This window comes from Mytilus californianus, unplaced genomic scaffold (genome assembly GCF_021869535.1).
Source record: "Mytilus californianus isolate M0D057914Y unplaced genomic scaffold, xbMytCali1.0.p SCAF_7, whole genome shotgun sequence".
Lineage (NCBI taxonomy): Eukaryota > Metazoa > Mollusca > Bivalvia > Mytilida > Mytilidae > Mytilus > Mytilus californianus.
Genome location: NW_026262723.1, coordinates 107288676 through 107315484, shown reverse-complemented (window position 1 = coordinate 107315484; position 26809 = coordinate 107288676). Strand labels below are relative to the sequence as shown.

At 32.1% G+C, this 26809-nt stretch overlaps 2 protein-coding genes across 2 annotated transcripts; both read right to left on the bottom strand.

Moving 5' to 3' along the window:
- Positions 1-1499: 1499 nt before the first annotated feature.
- Positions 1500-11297, bottom strand: LOC127709829 (acetylcholinesterase-like). Its single transcript, XM_052215490.1, has 3 exons — positions 11203-11297; positions 8698-10195; positions 1500-2206 (listed from the first exon to the last, which is right to left on the bottom strand). The coding sequence occupies exons 2-3, from the start codon at positions 10182-10184 to the stop codon at positions 1921-1923; spliced, it is 1773 nt and encodes a 590-aa protein (XP_052071450.1). The 5' UTR covers positions 10185-10195; positions 11203-11297; the 3' UTR covers positions 1500-1920.
- A 1798-nt stretch (positions 11298-13095) lies between these two features.
- On the bottom strand, positions 13096-25378 carry LOC127709830 (carboxylesterase 5A-like). Its single transcript, XM_052215491.1, has 3 exons — positions 25366-25378; positions 22563-24051; positions 13096-19781 (listed from the first exon to the last, which is right to left on the bottom strand). The coding sequence occupies exons 2-3, from the start codon at positions 24038-24040 to the stop codon at positions 19496-19498; spliced, it is 1764 nt and encodes a 587-aa protein (XP_052071451.1). The 5' UTR covers positions 24041-24051; positions 25366-25378; the 3' UTR covers positions 13096-19495.
- Between the last annotated feature and the right edge of the window lie 1431 nt (positions 25379-26809).

Genomic DNA, 26809 nt, shown 5'->3' with positions numbered 1-26809 from the left:
GCTGTTGTTCTTTCACTTCTGCCACCCAACACAGTCGAAGATGTTTGGTTTTTGAAGACATCGATGTTGCAGTTACTAATATACCATCTATTGCTTTTACCTATTATATAACTAATTACTGGATGGAAGGCAACTAAAGCCTATGGAAACATTACGCAACAGAAGGTCCTAATACACCAAATCATCTGGAAATCACGCATACGCGGCATCACACACATGCATGTACCTTTTCAAATACAGAGCTGAGGAAAATAAAACATGTACCCCAGAAAAACAATATCGTGAGATCTACAACTGACTTGAAACATTGAAAGAGAACGGGATTTACGACAAAAAGAATTATCCGCTTTCATCTGTGAAATAGATATTCCCCATATCTATTCTAAATTTTATTCCATAACGGTCAACCAACTCAATGTTGGCGTCCGTAAAATTTACGAAGGGATAATTTCAACTTCACCATTTTGAACTCTTAGTTTAATAGTTTCCTTGTGAGCAGCAACCCTCTATCAAAGAAATCATGATAGGAAATAGAAGCCCGTTAATATCGTATCAATTGGGAGAAATATACTCCGTATGCAGGCGCTGCTGGAATGTTGCTACATAGAAATGGAAAGTTAACAGCTGAAATCATCTCTTTTGTCATGACATTTTGTTTTCAACCGACCCTTATTGTCAATTTCAAGATATAAGGCAGACTTATCTGTATCTGTTGTATCATTTATCTCTAGTTCGATGGGATAGATGCGTTCAACATAGTCACCAAATTTTGAATTATTTAGTGAGAGAACATCATCTATATAGCGGTAATTAAAGTTAAAGGATACTGCTAACTTCTTTTCTTTCTTCTTTTAAAAGAAATTCCTGTATGAAGTCAAACGCATATTTTTTTTTAACCCATATCTTAATTTATAAACTTTATATGGAAATCATTGCTAACACTGCATGAAAATAAAGTTCGAGATTGCATGTTAGTTACGTAAGTTCGTCACTTGTTTTTTTTTAAAACCTGTGGTATTTGTCGTTGATGGAATATGTTCGTTGTTGTTCTGAGTTTGCATGTTTTGTCGACTATCATATTATTTGTTTGTGCGTTTCTCTGTGATGTTCTTGCATGTGATCGTGCTGTATTTCTGTCATGCAATATTGCCAATTCAGTGATATTTTTTAACATTGCCATAAAGCGGGAGGTTTGGCTAGCGATTAAACCAAGTTCAACCCACCATTTATCTTAAAATGTTCTGTACCAAGTCAGGAATATGGCAGTTGCTATCAAATAGTTCCTGTCTATGTATGTTGGCGTTGGTTTTGTTGCACTTCAGTGTTCCTGTTGTTCCCTTATTCTCCTCTTATAGCTGATGTGTACCCATCGGTTCTAGTTTTGTAACCCGGATTTGTTTTCTCTCAATCGATTTATTACTTTGGAACACCGGTATACTACTGCCGCCTTTTTTTTATTGGTTCGAAATTATCTCAATGAACAGAATAAGAACAAATACTGCCCAAATGAGATATTTTTATTGAGATACGAGAATAATAATTAAGTTGTATAAACTTAATGAGTTATTTTTATATATATAAAACTTTAACATTTGAATGTTTTAGATAAGAAAATACCACTATGATTCATAAAGAGCAGTGTTTTATTATACTGTTAATGATAAATACTCCTCTCACGAGAAACGGGATTTTTAGTCTAAAAAAAGGAATCAAAGACTACAAAACAACTAAGGGCTTAAAAACATCCGACCACAAAATAATTGAAAATTATTTAAGTAAAAGCTTAAATTTAAGTTAGGCTTTAAAAAACGAAAAACAATTAAGTTAGTTCAAACAAGGATGTAGACTTCTTTACAGATTACTGCCTTCTAAGGTGCAGCGGAATATCAATATTATTTTAATATATGTAAAACACTCTAGTTAATTCGATCTATAGAAACACAACACAACATACAACAAGAGAAAGCAACTTATTAACAGTTCATGTCTGTATACTTTATGACTGCCATTAGTCGGCGATGTTTGTATCATTGGCCTGCGTGTTGATGATGATGGGTTTAATACTCTGGGGATGTCATTCAACCAGAAGTCTACACGGTCCTCAAACATATGTTGACCAGTTGTAACGTTGATATTTAAATTGATGTAATGTTCATTTGTTGCGTCATATTCTTCCCATTTTGGCAGTTCTTCTCCATTGACATCTCTGGAAAAAAAATATGAATTTGTTTTATCATAAGAACACATCCCCGGGTCCATGACTGAATTATAGTACCGACGCCTAATGCTTATCCAGGATTTTAAGTATTCGTATCCGTGTTATCATCTCATAAAGTCATGCTGATTATAAGGTGTACAGTTTTCTCTGCTTTCAAATTCTTTCTGTTTGAACCCGTGGAAACGAAACTTGTTAATTATAGGCAATATAAGTTATGTTGAAAACAAACGGACTTGAAATATAGTAATGTTTAATCAATGCCATTGTCCTATATTAATTATATATAAAGCTGAATTCATTAATTCTGCGTTGTTAGGTCTTCCGGTTATCAAATTGAACCTCTTTAGTTTGTTCGATTAAATGTTCAATCAGCATTTAGTGTCTTTTTGTTTTCTTTATTTTGATCAAACTCAAATATAAAAGTACTGATGATTAAGTAAATGAAGGTGTATCGGCTACATAAGACTTATCAGTGGAACACGAATAAAATGAATCAAGACCATTATATATATATTTCATTTCGTTTGAAATTGGATTTTTCCCGTTTGCTATTTGTATTAATTATATATAGATGGAACAAGTGTAACTAGTTCTGAAACTAGTTCTGCAACACTACGTACTATTTATAAAGTTTGATGTTACGTGCACAAGGCACGAGAAAAGTTTTTGCAATTTCTACGGGTGGGGTTTTATGGTACTATATAAAGTTTGGCATTTAAATGTATTAGTATCGAAGGTGCTCGCAGTTACGTCGAATCGTCACGAAGTTAGTCACATTAGTATATATATACAATGGCTGCTTTGTTTATTATATGTGAGACAATATCTGAAAAAGTATAATTTCCTTGTTCCATCTTTCACCAGCAATCATTTTTTTATTCAACCATCTTTTTAGAAAATTTTAAGTTTCAGTATTAACTAGATTATCGCTATTTTACGAAATTTCCCCTTGATCTTACTGTCTGATAATTTTCTTTCTCAGCGGAGTCGAGAGATATGAAAATTATCGTAAGAAACTAAGGGCGCACGTGCCGTTGTTATTGGAATTAACATGAAATTGACAACGTCATCATAGGTAAAATAGCGATAAACAGATTATCATAGGTCATCTCAACTCGATTGCTTTTCTCACATTCGCCGTACCGGCTCAAGCGAGAAAATCAATCTCGTTGAGATTATCAACGATAATCTATAAGTATATAATGCACCAACTATTGCCAATTAAACACTCTTTCTTAAATTTCTTCCAATAGAATATTACAATTTGAATGTCCGACCCCCCAAAAAATCATGTTGACCCGTATTGTTTTCTGACAACTTAATCATTCAAAGAATATCCCAAAAAAATAACCCGGCTTCCGATTTTCACATATAAGAAACTTGTCCCTTGCTAGTCTGTTTTTATTATAACTAAAGCATGTAATAAAATTTTGCATTTTTAAGGGTCTTTTATATTGTGTCCAAATAGTACGGTGACAAATAACGTAAATTTGAAAATCTAATGGACCGAAATACCTCACGGCTAATTTTGGTCTTATTTTGTAGATAAATATAATACCCTTTGATTAAGACATATCGTAGAGTGCCAAAGGGGTGCAGATTTTTGCAAACTGCGGTCACAGGTAAAAAGGGGGGATTTTAAAAAATCGCAAATTTCAGACATTTTGGCAATTTCTCGGTAGTCTATCATGTTAACTGAGAATTTTTTTCTATGGAAGCATTCTGTAGGAATGCTCCACGAATGCATCTAGTCATACTTATGTCTGATTGCCAGAGATTAGTGATACATACCCTCGCTTGCAATATATACGAAAATGGAAAGAATATCTTTATCTACGGAAATTATCGACAAAAAATATTCATAATTAAGATTAAGCTATGCAATAATATATGGCCACATATAAAGATATTTTTGGAAAAGTTTTGTTAAAATGCCATAAAGAACAGAGGAGAAATAAGAACTGTAAAGTTAACACCCGGTCCATGATGAAATGAAAAAAAAGATGACATTCTTGGCTGATTTAACTTAAAAGGATGTTAGAACTATAAAATTAGTCTTCATGTTCATGACACTTTAGTATATGAAGTTTGTTTTTATGTTAATAGATAAATCAGTACTAGAGCAATAGCACATTGAGAAGATGTCTTTTTATAAAACAACGACAGACATAGTTGTCGTTTGTTGATGTGGTTCATAAATGTGTGTCGTTTCTCGTTTTTTATATAGATTAGACCGTTGCAATGGTTTCTCCGTTTGAATGGATTATACACTAGTAATTTTTTGGGGCCCTTTATAACTCACTTCAAAAGAAGCTGTCTAGGTATAATTATAACACACTATTACTAGACATCAATATGCACATCAATTTGAAAAGGTAACGGAATACTAGAAAAAAGTGGATGTCATTGTATTGCGCCGACAATACTCATTAGTTTATTCAGATCACCATATACTGATTGACCATTGCTTCTGAGGTCATTTTGATCCTTTGTGAATTAATTTTCACTGCAACAGTTGTGTCAATATAGGAACCAGCTAGATTGACAAATTTTGATACATGCATGTCTTTTTCCGAACCCTCGTAATCGTCTTCTTTTGCCAATTTCGATTAGAGAAGACGTGTCGCATCCTGTAAGAGCGCGAGCTGCTATTGGTGTGCCAGACATCAGGGGTCCAATAACTTAAAAAAAAGGTTGCATATGTCGTGAAAAGGTAAAAACTGTCTTGTGGCTTTGGTTGAAGAAACGCCTCCAGTCCGAAATCACAATTCATCATGTTTGACATCTGAGGAAAAGAACTTATTAGAAATAAAACATAACTGTCTTGATTTTAATATGATGCAACCCCTGGAATAACTTTTCAATATATGTTCATTGAATTTTTCCGATTTGTCACTCCACTAAAAGGGGTAATTTCCCTCCTGTTACCACTAGGTTTTTTCACCTGTGGAAACGTTTGAAAGACCAAGATTTGATTACTTATAATGCAATGAGAAGAGCATCATTTCCTGAATGTATTACTCCATATGTATAGTTTGAATGGCAGCCAGTTTGAAAAATCCGAGCTCCCCAAAGATCAGAATTTAGAGAAAAATAATTGTGTTGTTCTCTCCTGTTACAGCCTTTTTGTATACCTTCTGAGAATATTTGATTGTCAGCACTATAACAGTTAATGTGTTTTTATAGTATCTTATTAAATTGATATGTAGATGGAAGTAAACTTCTACCCAATTGGAATAAAAGGACAAAAAGTACAGTGTAATTCCTTTCTGTTACGTTCTGTCATGTTACCTGGTAAAAAATAACAGCATAGCCATAATCAGTAACAGGAAGGATGTTAAAGACAATTTTAATGATGAATCACAAAGTTAATCTACTATTTGCTAACCATTTCATTTCATATAAGTCATTACCACCATAATAAATAAATCTCAACATAATATACAGTATTTTGAATGAAAAGACCGGTTTTGACTTTTGATAACAGCAGAGGACATTGTGCAATTCTAGTATAGTAGATGGTAACAGAAAGGAATTTATTTTTGAATTTTTCATTACCTAGGCAGATTTTCCATCTTGCAAATAAAGTTTCAAAAGATAAATGACATTGTTTGCTGTTATCTTCCAATTGTGACCAATTTGTAAAGTTGCAATGATGTATTTTTCTTAAACTATGAAATAAAGCAATTGTTTTGAAAAAAAAATTCCTTCCTGTTACCAATTCTGTCCTGTTACTCAAGATTCTTTCATGTTACCGACATATCGGACTATATTTTAGTATATTTCTCAACCTTTTGTATTGTAAATGCTAGAATAAATAATTGGCATTTGATAAAATTTTGCAGGATATACTAGTAAACCACAAATTGTATCTTTCACTTATTCCTTATTCCCATTAGAAACTTTTTTTAAATTGATTCACTTTAGTAACAGGAAAGAATTGGAATTTTTGGTACCATTTTTTACATTGCCATTGTTACTTCATTTAACAATTGTTTGAATTACAGACAACAGTTCCTGAATCCTCAATGTGTGTTCTTTGATTTGTGCTATTAAAATACCGGTTCTGAAGACATTTTTTTTTTTTGGTTTTTCCTATTGTCAAAAATTAGACATTTTCAGATATTGTCTCATGTATTTATATATCTTGTTTGAATCAAAGAAACCTGTACTATAAAGTTTAATAAAATATTGTATCGCAAGAGAAAATAATATGTTACTGCGATCCTATTTTCTGCGTTTGTTTTGTTAAAAGCCTATTGAATTTAGAGTAGAAATACTTTAAATTCGGACGAGCAGGGCGAGGGAGAATTTAAACATACATAAAATACTAAACATTGTCAACATACAATATACAATTGAAAGACAAATTAAATGCACACGATTTGCAAAAATTACAATGCACATTTCTTCAAAGGCTACGTAGTATTTCCACAATTTTTTGCATATCACTGAAAGTCTTCTTCCCCATTTAATATAATTGAAAGGCACAGCCAATAAATACTAGTAACCTTCCAAAGGAGTGAGTTCACGAAGGGTTTAAATTGTCCCTAGGATTTCAACGGTTTTTTTAACAGACCATAATACTACAAATTGCACATAGAAATAGTTATGATATCACGATAAATTCTGAACAGTTTTTTACATAATTTAATTTGGCCGCCAACCAAGATCCAGACAGTATTTGTGTCTAGGGAGTCAATTTCATCAATGGAGCTCTTGGTAACAGGACATTTGGATCCTAGGTGGCGGCGAAAGTTTTCTCGAACATTTTAGGTCTACAAAAATCACAAAACCATTGTATTTTGACAATATATTCAAAATATACTAATTTTGAAGCCGAAAATGTACTCTAATGAAGAGATTTATTTTAACAAAGAAGTAAGGCGTTTGAAATAGATCCATTAAGTCCCAAAGTATGACCATTTTGAAATTTAAGGCCATATTTAACTAAGAGTGAACCTTGTCATTTGACAAAATAACATTTGGTGTGGAAAAAAAAGAAATCATCGGGTGTTTTAGTTTTAAATAATGACATAAAACCCCTGACCGCACTTGAAAAAAACAATAGCAAAGAATATTTTTGAATTTCTAAATTACAGGGAATAAAAGTGAAATATATATTTTCCTCATTTGAACACATTCAGGATTGTTGAAATGTAAATACACGTCATTTGGCAATATTTATAAAAAAAATGTGTTTGACCTGATGAGTCTTTTGTAGACGAAAGGCGCGTCTGGCGTAAATACAAAATTTAATCCTGGTATCTATGATGAGTTTATTTACAACCGCTGGGTCGATGCCACTGCTGGTGGAGTTTTAATTCCCCGAGGGTATTACCAGCTCAGTAGTCAGCACTTCTGTGCTGACATGAATTATCATTGATATGGTCATATTTATAAATTAACTGTTTACAAAACTTTTGAATTTTTGAAATACTAAGGATTTTCTACCTCAGGAATAGATTACCTTAGCTGTATTTGGCAAAACTTTTAGGAATTTTTGGTCCTCAATGATCTTCCACTTTGTACTTTATTTGGCCTTTTAAACTTTTTTTGGATTCGAGCGTCACTGACGAGTCTTTTGTAGACTAAACGCGCGTCTGGTGCAAATACAAAATTTAATCGTGGATATGATGAGTTTATTTATTAGTAAAAACCGTGACAATTCGGTTTTTTTTTTTTTGCCTTCTTCAAAATACAATTTGAAAAAAATGAACAATTACTCCCTTTTGAATGCCAGCTTATTGGCATTGCCTGATTTAAGCAGTATAAAAAAGAAGATGTGGTAAGATTGCAAATGAAACAACTCTCTACAAGAGACCAAATGACACGAAAACTAACAACTATAGGTCATCGTACGGCCTTCAACAATAAGCGAAGTTCAAAATGATTTGTTCTTATAATATCAAAGCCTTAAGAAAACTGGCCACACGAATGTTTTCAGATCAACACGAAAAAAATATAAATATTTCAAAATATAGATCTAATTTTTGAACTTGTAGTTTAAATTTGTCCGTCATGATAATAAAATAAATAATACACTTGAGCTACCTTTTTACATTTAAACACTTCATTAATATTTATTTAGGTTAAATTAAGTACCAACATCGACTCTTAAATTTCGTTCAGTTCAATTTATGTACTCTACTGTTGTGTCAATATCATTTTGAAAATAATATTACCAAACATTTGTTCTGAAATGTCGTTTTGTTCATTTAAGGTTTTAAAGTGGGTGATAGCAATTATAGGCAACCGAACGGCCTGCAACAATGAGAAAATCCATATCGTATAGTCGACTACAAAAGGCCCCGACATGAAAGATATGAAACTATAATGGTTGTTCAACGAGTTTCTATACTCAACTTATAAATGTGTGGGATATTTACGAATTATGAATCCTGAATAAATTCGAGAAATTTGACTATTTGACTGAAGAAAAAAAATATCAACACCCTGTTCCTCAGTGCAATACTCACCCTGTTTTGGCGAAATTAGTCCAGTACCTCAACAATTTCAAAGATAGCTCTCCATCTTGGTCTGTGGAAAGTGTTCCCGGGAAAAATAGATAAATTAGTTCTGTGGCGTGAGCTGAACCGTCAAACCACTCTGGATAAGGTATTGCAGTAAAAAAAGATGACTGTTTAGAGAAAATATACTGAAATTGTTTTCCTTTACCGTTACCTGTGTGAAGGCGCAATGATTCAACTGCTGGGACCATAAATGCTAGGTCTGAATATACATTTAGAATATCTTTACTCAGTTGGTCACGTGTTGATGCTGAACCGTAGTTATCACATATAGAAATAGCTATGTCCGTGTTATTATTGTACACTACATTCGCAATATCAGGAACAAGAACTTCACAAAGAATCCGTTTTGGTATATGATCTGATGCGTTAAATTGAAACAGATTTTGACCTCCGTTTAGAAAAAAGTCTAACATAAGCGAACCCTCTCCTGTATTTGTTCCAATGATGACATCCAGTGACTTAAAAAATCCAGAAGCTGATGAATTAAGTAACAATTGTTTTGGTTGAACTGGCAACAATTCGCCATCAATTACTGGGGCAAATGGAATTTGGATAAAACTAGATGAAAATTCTTTTCCTCCCTCTGCTAACAAAACGTTTGCATCTACGTATTTAATGCATTGAGTTAATTTCCCAGGATCTGATTGAGAACATCCCACATTATTTGCTACCTGTGATGAAGCAAACCGTGTAATTGTTCCCATGCTGACTTCTGAGAGGGCGGTTCCACTCTGCATTATAGCCCTTTGAAATAGTCCTTGATTTTGTGGCATAATTGATAATAAACCCACACTAAATGCACCAGCTGATTCTCCGAATATTGTAACAGATTGACTGTTACCGCCATACGAATTTATATTATCTTTTACCCACTGTATTGCCAAAATCTGGTCCCATAATCCATAATTTCCTTTACTATTGCCGGTTGCAAAGAAACCAAAAATATTTAAACGGTATTGAATAGTAACAACTATAACATCGCCTGCAACAGATAGATATGCTGCGTCATATAACTGGGTTTGTCCATTAGAATAACCACCGCCGTGGATCCAGACCATTACAGCTTTGCTACTTTCGGTCGAAACATGATGTGGAATATATATATTGAGATAAAGACAATCTTCGGAGATATTTGTATTTTTTAGATAGGATTCCGTTCCGCTCATGTCTTGATAACATGACGGACCAAAGTTTCTAGCGTCTAAGGTATTATCCCATGATCCATACGGCTGTGGTTTCTCGAACCGTAAATTATCGACAGGTGCTTTAGCAAACGGTATGTTCTTGAATTCATAAACATTCTCACTCAATAACTTCCGACGTAAACCAAGAAGTCCACCAAGTGGTGTACTAATTGTTACTTCTTGTAAATCTTGAGAGAAAGCTGGTAATAATACATATAGTAGAACTGTTAACTTTACTGCAATCATCATGGACTAGTCGTCTGTAAGATAATATATAATAAAGATCTTTTTCAATTTAACAAAACATATATACTTATATTTCTCAATGTGTTATGTATACTTTCTACGTATTGGTATTTCGCCTTTTATTGATAGATCAAAGTCACATACCGGTTACTGTTTCAAATCGTTCAACTTTATTGTTTATTATTTTATTGAACAGCATAATTTTGATTCACTTGGGTTGTCGCTCGGTCCGAAATGTATGTCCATATGCAATTAAACCTCATTATCCAGTGGCAGACCAAATTTCCCCGACCTTCATCCTCAGGACGGCCTCTATTGCAGTACCTACATGTTGTATTTATTATTAATTTGTTCTCGTCCTGAATATAAATAAAAGATTTGAAATTGGACGTTTCGCAACCATCAATCTATTAACCATTGTTTATTTATCAGACATAATGTAGACTTTGTAGGATATTCTATTTTTAGATTCGTAAAATATTCTGTATCTAAACCATGATATATGTATGTTAAGTCAAGCATCCTTTTATTTGTATTAAAAATTGTGAAAGAAATTGATGTGTATGTACAACAATAACAGGGCACACTATGTACTGCTAACACACATTTGGCATGTTTGATTCCTAAGGAGAAGAGTAGAGCTTAAGACACTTTTGACATTTTATGATTAACTGATTCATGCTTAACGGCAATGTGAAACAAAAACATTGTCGAAACATCACATACATGTCATTAAAAGATAATATACCGAAAAAAAAAGACACAATTAATGCGATTTGTTTTATCAAATAATAACAATTACATGGATTGAATTCTTTCTTGATAGGAACTTCTTACAGTCAAATGTGTGACTTACTATTTTTGCAGCAGTAGGTCACTGAAAAGCTGTACTTTGTAAAGTTAAAGAATTTGTAAAGCAAGAATACTTTTACTTTTAATCAGAATTGATAAAATCTATGAGAAATTAGAAAATATTTATTTAAGCATTTTGCAATGAATTGAGATTATTATAACAACTTACCTGATGGGTATTTATACGGGTTGTGTTACTAAATTTAAAATATATTTACATTTAAATCAATGAACTAAAACGAAAAGGACACCGTCCACACTCAAAAGCACAGTTATTTACTAAAATTGAATTTTAACAATGTTTGCACACATTTTGACAAACATTATTAAGGCCAAATCGTGTATACATAGTCAATTTAGCTCTTAAATCATAATTGTACTAACTACATGTACATACATTTACTAAAAGTATACATTAATTAAAGTAATTGCGGCCATGAAGATTACTCAGTTAATAATGGCTAAAATCTAAGATCTTTATAGAAAATATGACATACTTCATATATTATGAATTCCTATCGTAATAAGTATATAAAAATAGTAATTCTTTGGTAAAAAAAGTGTTGAACGTATCGTCCTTTTCGAAAAAGTTTATCGGAAGATACCAAGACTTTGTTGATAAGTATTTCGTATCAATTTTACAATTAGTACATGATGGACTTGATGTATATATTCTAGGTGCTGACGTTGTTTATCATCTTAATCACGTGATATAGTGATCTTTTTATTTGTCTTTATATATTTTTAAACTTAACTGTTTAGTCCACTTTTGGCAATATGCTTTTGGCGTGACTCAGTATTTATACATCCCGCCATTGTGTTATTATGCTATGATCTTTTTTGTATTCCTGTCTTTCATTTTTGTTATGTACTTTGTATATAGTGTGCCTACAGTGTTATGTACTTTGTATATAGTGTGCCTACAGCCATTTTGTTTTTCTTTGTTGAAATAGTTATTTGTTTTTGTAGTGATTAAGATTATAACACAAAGTTGACTTCTGTACCCCATTTTTTGACAATTTTACATAGAATGTCTGTTTGTTTTGCTTACACATGCGACTTTCGAGAGAAGTTTAACTATCTATCAAACCAGGTTTAATCCACCCTTTTTCTACTTTCTTTTGACGTGTTTGAGCTTTTGATTTTGCCATTTGAAAAAGAACTTTCAATTTGAATTTTCCTTGGAGTTCTGTTTTTTTTTGTTGCTATTTTACTTTTTTAACGGGCCCGATTTATCTAACAAAGTACATCTAAATATTTTGTGAAGAATTCCGCTCAAGCCGGTGCTAGGGAAGTCTTAAACTATAAGTGAGTTATGAGTCATTTTGCTCCGTGTTGAAGGCCTCACTGTGACTTTGAGGTGTTCAGAACAGCAATAATAGAGCTGGTCCTTTGCTTTTTGAGTATGTTTTGCTATGCATGAAATGATTTTGTGTCATGAATGGATACCCCATATCCTTTGTTTTTCTATTGTAAAACTCAGTTGGAATGAACTCGACTCGAGAGATAGACAAGGAGCATACAAAGAACTTACACAAAAAAACGTAAGTACTAGCAGCTAGTTCATAGCTAATTACAGATTATGAATAAATAATGTTCACCCAAACTAAAATATAAATAAAGGCAACAGTAGTATATCGCTGTTCGAAAGTCATAAATCGATTGAGAGAAAACAAATCCGGCTTACAAACTAAAACTGAGGGAAACACATCAAATATAAGAGGAAAACAACGAAACAACAGAAACACTAAAGTGCAACAAAAAACCAAACGACAATGCAACACACACAGAAACGAACTATAAAATAACAATTGCAATTTTCCTGACAAATTAGGACACATCTGATTAGCAGCCACAGTGAGCAGTGAGATTCAGTGTTACATCAAAAATGTCTGGTAAATTAAAGATTTATTTGGCTGTTCTATCAGTACTGAGTGCATTGATAATAACAAAATATTCAACATCAAAATCTTTAAAACACTCATCATCCATCTTCTTTGTTATATAAACAGTTGGATTCTTAATCACATAAAAATACTTGTGAACGGTTTTGAAAAGTAACTAAAAATATTAAAGACTTTAATTTCATAAAATTAAGTTTTGCAAAAAAAGACAAAAATAGTTTGTCACAGATGCACACACTCGTGCATTACATGAATTTCTTGTAACTTGGTGTAAAGAACGTTCACATATCGATATCTACGTAGTATTTTTGTTGCATTTTAAAAAGTTAATATATAAAGAGTTCTATAATATTACTAGCTCAAGCTAAAAAAAAAAGAATGATGATCCATGATTAACCTACTGGATGGATGTGTAATATACTATATGAACTAGGATTTAAGCCTATAGGTGTCACAAGTTCCCTTTCATAGTCATGTGCCTGATTTATTATGATTTTAAATAATTAATGTTTTTTACTTCTCTGTTTTTAATTTTCCCACCCCAACAAAGAAGTGCTGACTACTGTGCTAGGTAAACCTCGTGGACAAAACATCTGCCAACAGTGGCATCGTCCCAGCTTTTAAAAAGAAACTCGTCATAATGTCAGGCGAATGTTTAAACCCTGTGATTATTTGCGCTGCGTCAAGTTGAATCTTATGGAATATACCAGAATTCGTGTAAACAATGTTGTCCCATTGATACATATTCTGGTACGGGCCTAAAAGGTAAGGTAAATAGTATCCTAAATAATTCCTATAGTTTAAATTCATGTTTCCAAAGTACATACATTTGTTTGAAACCATCTTGATTAATTTATCACTACGTTTATCACAGTCTCTACTCCACCTAATTTCCAAATGTTAATGAAGATTTATTAGATGAAGTATTGTTTGTTCAAACTCAAGCGATAGATTACAGTCAATATCACTAACATAAAAGACCAAAATGACAGATTTATGTTGGTCAAATTTGGTCATCCGTCTATCCGACCATTTCTTCAAATGGGTCATGTCAGAGTTAATCATGTTCTGTAAATAAATTCCGTTTGACCTTTGTGACCTAAAGATGTAACATAAGATACAATTAGGCAAAGAATTTAGTAATATTATCTGTGATCTCGGTTATGAATATTAGGAAAAAAAATGGAGGCCCCAAAGCAGATTCCTGAATTACATCTGCTTTCAATTAACCAACATTAGATAACGCATCATTTACCAAAACTCTCCAGGAACGATAAAAATGTTACTCCCTAGCCAACTTAAGAGGTCATTTTTTATATCATATTTCTTAAGATTAAGCAAGTAAACTTAATCTATACTATATAAAACGTTTTGCTTATATCAGCAAAGAAATACCGGTTGATAATTTAACATCAATAGCAAGTAAAATTGTGTTAATAAATACTATCAGATGATGGTTGGTCTAAACAGTTATAAATCATATTTGAAACTTTTATGATAACATATTTTACTATCGTACTCATATAAGAGGCAGTGACACGGGTCTATAACTTAATGTCAAGATTTATCGCAAATTTGATAAAACATTTAAAAACCTCTCTGAAAATTCCGGTTAATAAATATTTTTTTCATTGATAGTTGAATTCGAACAAAACTACTTGTTTAAAATAACTTGTATATATAAGACCTCGTCTGTCATACAAATGGGTGGTTAGCTAGCTATAACCTAGGATTAATGTCAAGTTACAGTATAAGGGCTATATCATATATTTTGTTAAAATTTTGCATACAACATCGGCTTGTTACACGTTAACTGAAAATCGAAAATATAATGCAATTAACCCTTCGATTTTCTGAAATAATAGTTATTGGCTTTTTTCAAAATATGTGAACATTTGTATAGAAAACACATAAAATAGACCAAAAAGTTTTTAAAATTGTCTCAAAATCCTCAAATCAAACTGAGAATCCATAGATTTAAAAAACAATGTTGTTGATACATGTATTAACACTAGTGAACATACACTGAACAAATACATTTGATCTTTGATACAATGATTATACACAATCAATAGAAATAAGGGGTGAATAAATAAAGGCAACTTTAGTATACCGCTGTGAAATGTTTTACAATTTCAAATAACAACAATAACCTTGAAAAAAAAAGCCACCATATACAAAGATTTACACAGGTAAATGAAAACAATTGTGTGGTAAGGTATACAGTTTAAATGACGAAGGGAAATATCAAAATTATATAATTTTTTTGTTCATAGTAATAAGAAGTGAAAATTTATAGTAATACCAAACACTTATCAAAGCTGATATATAGACGATATATATCCCTGAATGAGTAATCATTAAATAACAAAAAAGTATTACAAATAGTATCAATTGGTCAAATTACTAGGAAAGTACGATTTGAGAGAACTCGCACTTACTGGCAGCTAATTCAAAGCCAAAAACAATGTATAATAAAAAAAATCATGCATCAGAGACTAAACTCAACTAAAACACATCCAAGGGATTTAGTATTTTACAATCATGGACAGTCAAAGAAGACTTGTGGAATGCCAAAAAAAAATGTATCGACAGGCAGTAGGATAGTTAGGAGTTATCTTCTTTATAGAAAAAAATGATGTGTCTCTATACACCCCGCTTGAAAAGAATACACATTTAGATATGTTTCAATTTGCTGAAGACAAAATCGATATTTGTGCCAATGTAAACTATATTCAAAGATCTAATTACAACATTGGTAAGATAGCCTTTACTAATAAGTTTGTTTAAAGATTCGATGAGTTTACACGGATCACATAGTGATTTTCGCGCTTTTATTACAATGTTGCCGTAAAATTTAGAATACCATTTTAAATATGTTTTGTATAGGTACAGCCAAATTATAAAAAAATTTAAAGGAATTTATAGTAACGAATTCCCTGACTTAATAATTTACCAGTGATGCATTGATTACGTTCGTTAAAATCTCATCCGAACGAGTTGGGATATACAAACACCATATGATGAAGCAAAAGGAACATTGCCGTCTAAAAAAGGAAATTTAACAATAGGGAATGACAAATCGTCTCTTTTGTCGCAAATTTATTCATTTAAAGGGAAATTTCATATTTAAAGACCATTTACAAATACATTAAAAATCATAAGTATTCTAATTATGAGAAGTGCAGTAATTATTTATAAGCCAAGTAAATTTGAGCTTTGATATGGGGAACGCATACACATGTGGTTTGCAGACAGCATACACAGAAAACGACAACATCGATCTACTTGATCGGAGAGCTGCTGTTCTTCCACTTCTGCCACCCAACACTGTTGAAGATGTTTGGTTTTTGAACACATTGATGGTGCAGTAACTAATATACTAACTTTTGCTTTTACTTATTATATAACTAATAACTAGGTGGAAGGCAAATAAACCCTATGGAAACATTATGCAGCAGAAGGTCCTAATACACCAAATCATTTGGAAATCACTCACGCAGCGGCACATCAAATTGTAGAATGTGGTCAAGGCACACACCAAAACAGCTTTATTTTGTATGTGCCTGTCCCAAGTCAGGAGCCTGTAATTGAGTGGTTGTCGTTTGTTTATGTGTTACATATTTGTTTTTCGTTCATTTTTTGTACATAAATTGGGCCGTTAGTTTTCTCGTTTGAATTGTTTTACATTGTCATTTCGGGGCCTTTTATAGCTGACTATGCGGTATGGGCTTTGTTCATTGTTGAAGACCGTACGGTGACCTATAGTTGTTAATTTCTGTGTCATTTGGTCTCTTGTGGAGAGTTGTCTCATTTGCCATTATACCACATCTTCTTTTTTATATTAGTATGATAAAGTTTTTAAAATCGAAGAAGCCACCCATGCATGTACCGTCTGTTATACAGAGCTGAGGAAAATTAAAACCTGTTCCCAAGACAAAAAAAATATCGAGAGCTCTACAACTGACTTGAAACATTGAATCACTCTGATTCGGTATTCTGATGTTGCTTCTCATCTCTTGCCTATTGACTACAACTTTGTGAAATCTCTGTATGTTTAACAATAATGGACTATTGGAATGTGTTCTAATGACAATTTCGTACTACTAAGTATTCAATTTAATAGACGTTATGCTAAAACTATATGATATGAAACCATTAAAAATTATAGTCATATATAAAACGTTTTCGGTCTGTTTCATTCATCAAGTTTTACCTGTTTTTACCTTGATTCATTAGTCAAATATTATAATCCAACTTAATCCAACTTAATCTCTTTGTTCACAAAATAATTCTGGGAACTCCAGCATGAATGTTTTAATATTTTACCGATAAAATTCAAAATGTAGGAATTATAGTCAAAATAAAACGTTTTCGGTCTGTTTCGTTCCTCAAGTTTTACCTGTTTTTACCTTGATTCATTAGTCAAATATCATAATCCAACTTCATCCAACTTAATCTCTTTGTTCACAAAATAATTCTGGGAACTCCAGCATGAATTTTTTAAAAATATTATACCGATAAAACTCAGAATTTAGGAATCATAGTCAAAATAAACCGTATTTTTTTAACATATTAATGAAAGCAAAAACACATAAGACCAGTTAAAATAATTTAAAATTTAAAGATTACTAATAAAAAGAATTGAAACTGTAAATAGTAGGGCCCTAAGCGCCTGTCAGTGATGTTAGAAATATTTCTGTACAACCATTCATTGTTATAGAAAAATTAAGGTTGTTTCCTTCGTCAGATATTTTAATGTTATTAATACGAAATGTGTTCACTTGTAATTATTATACCTTGCATATATTACAAACAATTATATTGGGTAACACGTTATCCATCTTCGCAAGCCAGGGGTTACGATCCAATCACCTCCTCTCCACCCTTGGCAGATTAAGCCAACATCTGTGATAAAATTGTTGCGCCATCTATCGGTTGATTGACGTCACGCCCATTTCGAATACATTATTCTTGACCAATGGGAGCATTTGAACTCTCTTCAGTGTGGAGATGAAAACACGGTAGCGTCTAGAGTCTACAAACTTGTTGAAGCAGGAAACGAAAATATTCGTTGACATTCCAACATTTGTGCAAGACACATGCACAAGAACTTGTTATTAGTTGATTAAAAACTTTTAAATTGTCACTAAATATCGTCGTATGTTTTGGGGTGCAAAGACTTGTTGCACAATCAGCACGTAGCAATTGTTTACCTTCATTTTCTATATTTACACGTGATCATGTTATAGGTGCTTTATGATTGGATGCAGCCAGTTACGACTGCAACCAATAAAAATCACTTCCTTGTGTCTCCGAAATTCTATCTCAATCCGCCAAGGGTGGAGAGGAGGTAATCGGATCGTAATCTTTGGCTAGTGAAGATGCACGTTATCATGTGGCATGTAATAATTCAGTTAATTTTCATTTAATTGCAAGGAAGGACGAACAACCCTTAGAATTTACACCAGCGGTGAATAATCCTATTATCCTATTATTCACCGGCGAATAACCTTTTGAGTTTCTTTATTTGTACACGAGTTGTTTCCCATGAAAATGACGTCACTGATGTAAATAAACAAAATGGCAGCGTTCACGTTACAGAAAGCCCATCGAGAAACGAGGAAATAAGACTTTGGACTTGCATTTAGTGCCGATGACATCTCTTATAAACGGTCCTTTTCAGGGCCACCAATATTTGACAAAAAGATACTACCTTTGTTGTACATATGATGATATAAGAAATTCTAGGACAAAAATGTATAATGTTAAAACATCAACTTATGTTTGTTAATAAAGAATATAGTAAGTGTTTTTTTCAATGATTCAAAGAGCCCTTCCACTGATATATACAGATCGGTATAATAAAACAATTATGACCCCTTAGATGATATCTAAAATTGTCAACCCTTAAAAATCTTTTCACTTCGGGCTGCGCCCTCAATGAAATAACTTTCTCGTGTTGACAATTTTGGATAAACACCTTTTCTACGGGCCATAATTTTATATTGCTAAAACAAAACTAATACAAATGTAAATTCAAATAAAGACTTAAGGATTTCCTATATTTTGTTTACAAAATATCTTTGTTTGACAACGCATTGTTTATCTCAATGAACAGATTTAGAACGAATACTGCCCAAATGAGAATTTTCTATTCAGATACAAAAATAGTAATTTAGTTGTATCAATAAAATATGAGTTATTTCTATATATATAAAACTTTACCATTTTAATGTTTTAGATAAGAAAATACCACTATGAATCATAAAGAGCAGTGTTTTATTATACTGATATGATAAATACTCCGCTCATGAAAAACTGGATTCTAAGTTTCACAAAGACATCCAAGAATACCAAGCAAGTAAGGGCTTAAAAACATCCGACCACAAGAAAAATGAAAATCATTTACGTAAAAGCTTAAATTTAAGTTAAGCTTTAAAAAGCGAAAAACAGTTAATGTTAGTTAAAACAAGGGTGCTGACTTTCTTACAGATTACTACCTCCTAAAGTGCAGCGGAATATCAATATTATTTTAATATATGTAAAACACTCTAGTTAATTCGATCTAAAGAAACACAACACAACATACAACAAGAGAAAGCAACTTATTAACAGTTCATGTCTGTATACTTTATGACTGCCATTAGTCGGAGATGTTTGTATTATTGGCCTGCGTGTTGATGATGATGGGTTTAATATTCTGGGGATTTCATTCAGCCAGAAGTCTACACGGTCCTCAAACATATGTTGACCAGTTGTAATGTTGATATTTAAATTGATGTAATGTTCATTTGTTGTGTCATATTCTTCCCACTTTGGTAGGTCTACTCCATTGACATCTCTGAAAAAAATATGAATTTGTTTTATCATAAATGCTGGAATACATCCGCGGGTCCGTGACTGAATTATATTATAGCACCGAAGCCTAATTTTATCCAGGATTTTAAGTATTCGTATTGTCATCTTATAAAGTCATGCTGATTATAAGGTGTACAGTTTTCTCTGCTTTCAAAATCTTTCTGTTTGAACCAGTGGAACCGAAACTACTTAATTATAGGCAATATTAATTATGTGGAAAACAAAAGTGCTTGAAATGGAGTAATGTTTAATCAACGCCATTGTCCTATATTAGTTATATATGAAGTTGAAATCTTTGATTCTGCGTTTTTAGATCATACAGGCTAACAAATTATACCTCTTTATTTTAGTAGATTATATGCTCAATCAGCATTTGGTGTCTTTTTCTGTTTTTATTTTGATCAAACTCAAATATAAAAGTGTTGATGATTAAGTAAATGAAGGTCTACATAAGACTTATCAGTGGAACTCGAATAATATGAATCAAGACAATAAAATACAAACATAAAATACTGAACATTGTCAACATACAATATACAATAGAAAGACAAATAAAATGCAGAAGATTTTCAAATTACAATGCACATTTCTTCAAAGGCTACGGAGTATTTTCACCAATTTTAGCATATTTGCATGTCACAAAAAGTCTTCTTCCACATTTTACTAATTGAAAAGTACAGCCAATAAATACCAGTCTAATACCTTACACATTTCATAGAATAATAGTTGGTGTGTAAAAAAAATATCATCTGATGTTTTAATTTTAATTCATGACATAAAATCCCTGAACGCACTTGACAAAAAAAAGCAATGAAACAGCTCTGGTATTGCTGTTTTTAAATTTCTTAATTACAGGGTTAACGTCTAATATTTATTTTGTTTCATTCAGGATTTTTGAAATGTAAATACACGTCACTTGGCAATATTTAATTAAAAACAAAAAAAGTATTTAGTAAAAATCTTGACAATTATTTTTTTTTTTAGTAAGTGCAATTACTCCCATATGAATGTCAGCTAAATAGCATTGCCATATTTAAGAAGGCTTTTTTAAAGTCTTTATTGAACTTTTTGCGACTTAGTTAGAGGTTTAGCTAGCTAGAAAACCAGGTTCAATCCACCATTTTCTACCAAGTCAGGAATATGACAGTTGTTATCCATTCGTTTGATGTGTTTGAGCTTTTGATTTTGCCATTTGATTAGGGACTTTCCGTTTTGCATTTTCCTCGGAGTTTAGTATTTTTTGTGATTTTACTTTTTTCTAAAGAGTTTCTTTTTAATTCATGAACAAAACAATGGAAAACTATGTCAATGACGAATAATACCATATAAGCATACAAAGAATAAAATTGTACATAAAACACCGGACATGATCGTTCATACCAGCAAGAATCTTACTTCAGAAAAAAACTACATAGCTGCATAGAAGCATTTCACAAAAATACATTGTGTACAAATATACCGTGTCTTTGTACAATCATGTAGATTTTATTCGAATTCTAATCAAAAGTTCCAAATGATTTTTTCTTATAATATTAAAGCCTAAAGTTAAGTTGCCCAACAGCATTTACACGAATGTTGTCAGATCATAACGAAATAAAATATAAATATTTCAACATATAGGCCTAGATCTACTTTTTCAACTGGTAGTTAAAATTTGTCCTTGATACTAATAAAATAAATAAATCAATTGAGTACCTTTAAACATTAAACTCTTCATTAATATTTATTAAAATTAAATTAAGTCGACATCGACTTTTATATTTCGTCCAGTTCAATTTATGTACTCTACTGCTGTGTGTCAATATCATGATTATTTTACCAACTATTTTTTATAACTTTTTAACAGTTCTGTAATGTCATGTTCTTAAATTGAGGTTTTTAAGTGGTTGATAGCAATTATATGCAACCGAACGGCCTTCAACAATGAGAAAAAACCCAAACCGTATAGTCGGCTATAAAAGGCCCCGGTATGAAAGATATGAAACAATAATTGTTATTTAACGAGTTTTCAATCCTCAATTTATAATTTTGAGATACATTACACCCATTCCCCCTCAATGGTGCTTAAAGCCAAATAATTTGTATCTTAAAGCATAAAAAAGAAAGAAATCAAGCCAATTTCATTAAAACACTCTGGTTTATTGAATTTATTGTGTTAATTAAAAAAATGAAATAGTCAATATTTAATACTGTTCTTATAAGAGAAAAAAACTGTTTACTGAACTTTAAAAGCCTAGTTCTGCATAGAAAATGTATAGAAAATATGTGATCTTGATATCACCAGTTTGAATACTTCCAGATCTTTAGCTATTTCATTCCAATGTCATTCTACTTCAATGTAACTGTGAAGAAATTTCTAACATATGAAAATCAAGCGCCTTCTCGAGCGATAAAAATTATTTACTATGTTTCTTCACTTTGCCGAGTAGAGAAAAGCCAGAAACCGATATCTGATTTTGCTCTTTAAAGCTTATCAATTAATTCTCAACCATATTTTCGTTTCCAGCGTAAGACATTTAGTTTCTAGTGAAATAAAGGCAAGGGAAAAAAAGGAAAAAAATACTGCGATTTATCATAAGAAAATTGCTTATGTTTTCAACGCAGTATGTAGATTGAGAAATTGCACATGATTAGAATGCGGTAAAAAATATGAATCAACCTCAAATAATTATATTTAGTATGAATCCTGAATAACTTCGAGAAATTAAACTATTGGACCAAGAAAAACAAATATCATCACCCTGTTACTCAGTGCAATACTCACCCTGTTTTGGCGAAATTAGTCCAGTACCTCAATAAATTTAAAGATAGCTCTCCATCTTGGTCTGTGGAAAGTGTTCCCGGGAAAAAAAAATAATTTAGGTCAGTGGCGTGCGCTGAACCGTCAAACCACTCTGGATAAGGTATTGTAGACTGTGGTGAGAAGATATACTGAAATTGTTTTCCATTACCGTTACCTGTGTGAAGGCGCAGTGATTCGACTGCTGGGACCATAAACGTAAGGTCTGAATATGAATTTAGAATATCTTTACTAAGTTGGTCACGTGTTAATGCTGCACCGTATTTATCACATATAGAAATGGCTATGTCGGTGTTATTATTGTACATTACATTCGCAAGATCAGGAACAAGAACTTCACAAAGAATCCGTTTTGGTATATAATCTGATGCGTTGAATTGAAAAAGATTTTGACCCCCTTCGTATAGGAAAAAATCTAACAAAAGCGAACCCTCTCCTGAATTTATTCCAATGATGACATCCAGTGACTTAAAAAAACTAGAAGCGGATGAATTAAGTAACAATTGTTTTGGTTGAATTGGCAACAATTCGCCATCAATTACCGGGGCAAATGTACTTTGGATAAGACTAGAAGAAAATCGTTTTCCTTGCTCTGCTAATATAACGTTTGCATCTACATATTTCATGCATTGAGTTATTTTCCCAGGATCTGATTGAGAACATCCTACATTGTTTGCTACCTGTGATGAAGCATAGCGTGTTATTGATCCCATGGTGAGTTCTGAGAGGGCGGTTCCACTCTGCATTATAGCCCTTTGAAAAAGTCCTTGATTTTGTGGCATTATAGATAATAAACCCACACTAAATGCACCAGCTGATTCTCCGAATATTGTAACAGATTCACTGTTTCCGCCATACGAATTTATATTATCTTTAACCCACTGTATTGCCAAAATCTGGTCCAATAATCCATAATTTCCTTTACTATTGCCGGTTGCAAAGAAACCAAAAATATGTAAACGGTATTGAATAGTAACAACTATAACATCGCCTGCAACAGCTATATATGCTGCGTCATATAACTGGGCTTGCCCAGTATAATAACCACCGCCGTGAATCCAGACCATAACAGATTTGTTACTTTCGGTCGAAACGTGATGTGGAATATATATATTGAGAAAAAGACAATCTTCGGAGATATTTGTATTTTGCAGATAGGATTCCATTCCGGCCAAGTCTTGATAACATGACGGACCAAAGTGTCTTGCATCTAAGGTATTATCCCATGATCCATACGGCTGTGGTTTCTCGAACCGTAAATTATCAACCGGTGCTTTTGCAAACGGTATGTTCTTAAATTCATAAACAGTCTCATTCAATAACTTCCGACGTAAACCGAGAAGTCCACCGAGTGGTGTACTAATTGTTACTTCTTGTAAATCTTTAGAGAAAGCTGGTGATAATACATATAGCAGAACTGTTAACTTTACTGAAATCATCATGGACTGTTCCTCTGTAAGATAATATTTAATACAGATCTTTTTTAATTAAACAAAACATGTATACTTATATTTCTCAATTTGTTATGTATCCTTTCTACTTATTGGTATTTCCGCCTAATATTGAAAGACCAAAGTCATATACCGGTTAATGTTTCAAATCGTTCAACTATTATGTCCGTTTGTTGTTAATTATTTTATTGAACAGCATAATTTTGATTCATCTTGTGTTGCCGCTAGGTCTGAAATGTATGTCCCTGTCCAATTAACCCTCATTTTCTAGTGGCTGACCAAATTCCCCGACCTTCATCCCCGGATCGGCCTCTATTACACACCTACATATTGTATTCAATGTAATTTGTTCTCGTCCTGAATACAAATGAAAGATTTCCCATTCGACGTTAAGCAACCATCAATCACTCATCATATTATTTTCAAACCAAAAATTAAATGTCAAATTCAATTATACTACACATAGACTTAAATTTAAGGAACTGATGTTTTTTCCAACATATGCTTAACAAAAGACGGATCTATTTATGAGTTTGACTTCCCTCTGGTATCTTTCGCCCCCCCCCCTCCCCCCCCCCCCCCCCCCCTTTTTGTTGAATAGCAAGAAAAAATAAATGTGATCTTCATTTACACGTATTTTGCATTGTTGGTTTTCATCCTTAATAAGCATGAATTAATAATAGCCACTGGACGTTCAGCAAGCAACAATCAATCAATCATTGTTGATTTATCAGACATTATGTAGATTTTTTATTATATATTCTATTTATATATTTTTAAAATATTCTTTTCTAGATAACCAATAAAAAGACGATGTATACATGTTTATTCATGCATATTTTTTATTTAAAATTGTGAAAGAAATGTGTATGTACAACAATAACAAGGCATACTGCTAACACACATTGGGTATATTTAATTTCTAAGGAGAAGAGTAGAGCTTAAGACACTTTTGACCTTTTATGATTAACTGATACATGCTTATGACATGCAATATGAAACAAAAACAAGCATTGTAGAAGTTTCACATTAAAAGATTTTATACAGTTAACAAAAAAGGACACAATAAGTGGGATTAGTTTTATCAAATGATCACAATTACATGGAATGAATTCTTACTGGATAGTAACTTCTTACAATCAAACGTGTGACTTAGTGTTATTGTGGCAGTAGGTCATTGGACAGCTTTACTTTGTAAAGCAAGAATACTTTTACTTTCAATCAGAATTGATAAAATCCATGAGAAATTAGAAAAAAAACTCTTATTTAAGCATTTTACAATTTTACAATGAAGTGAGATTATCATTACAACTTACCTGCTGGGTATTTATACGGGTTGTGTTACTAAATTTAAAATATATTTACATTTAAATCAATGAACTAAAACGAAAAGGACACCGTCCACACTCAAAAGCACAGTAATTTACTAAAATGGAATTTTAACAATGTTTGCACACATTTTGACAAACATTATTCAGGTCAAATCGCGTATACATAGTCAATTTAGCTTCAATTCATAATTGTACTAACTACATACTAAAAATATACATTAAAATAATTGAGGACATGAAGAATAACTCAGTTAGTTATGGCTAAAACCTTTGACGTGAGATCTTTACAGAAAATAGGACATACTTTTATATCTTTATAATAAGAAGTCTTATCGTAATTAGTATATGAAAATAGTGTTTCGTGTGTAAAATATGTTTTTTTTTTAATAAAATGTGAAAAATCAAAATAAAAAAATCTCGGCTATTCATGGTTAAAACTTTTAAAACATGATCTTTATAGAACATTAACCATATTACCTTATGTTTATATACATATGTAATAACAAGACGACTACACACACACACACACACATATATATATCTGTGTGTGTGTGTGGAGGAGGGTTGTATTCTTCTAGTTATTAGTTTCATTAGTAATTCATTTTTTGTGAACTATGTGGTTCAGGAACATATTAAAAAACTAAAAATTGAAAAACTAGGATGCCTCTTGTTTGATAAAAATTTAACAAAAATACCGAAAGGCAAATTCAAAAACTAGAAGTCCATAAAAATTTTATTTTAAAAGTAATCTTTGGTAAACTTAGGACATTTGATCTTATGTTTCTGTAACGCATTTACTTAATTATCATAACAAGTAAAATTGAAAACCAATTGTTCAGAGAACAATTGAAGGTCTTTCCACAGCAATTTTTAAAATTTATTGAAAAGAAGCTAGTTCGTGTTTACTCAAAGTTAAAATCGGCATCTTACTATCAGTTTCTTCATACTGATGCGATAAATAAGTGGTTTCTATATACTTCTGAGTGAAATAATGGAGATACTTAGCTACTTCCAGTGAAGTAAATGTCACTCCCGGTTTCATATAATAGTTTCTTTAACACTGATTCCAAAAGTATATAGTTTCTTTATACTTTTGCTTGTAAACTAGGAGATAATATGCCACTTCCGGTTTATCGAAAGTCTTTTCTATTCTTCAGTGATAAGTTAATGTATCAAAATTACAAAATATATGGATTCCTAGTACTTTTCCATGAAGAAAATGCAAAAATGGCTACTTCCGGTTTTCTCAAGGTCACTTTCGGTTGTCATTTTTCAAGGTCATATGTCATCTAACCTTTTGTAAACGGTCATATGGCTTTATAATGAACCAAGTTGAAGTAATAGTCAATTAACCTTATAATTGGGCATTTCAGGGGCACTTACTCCTATAAGATGCCATTAGATTGTTTCAGACCAAATGAAACATATC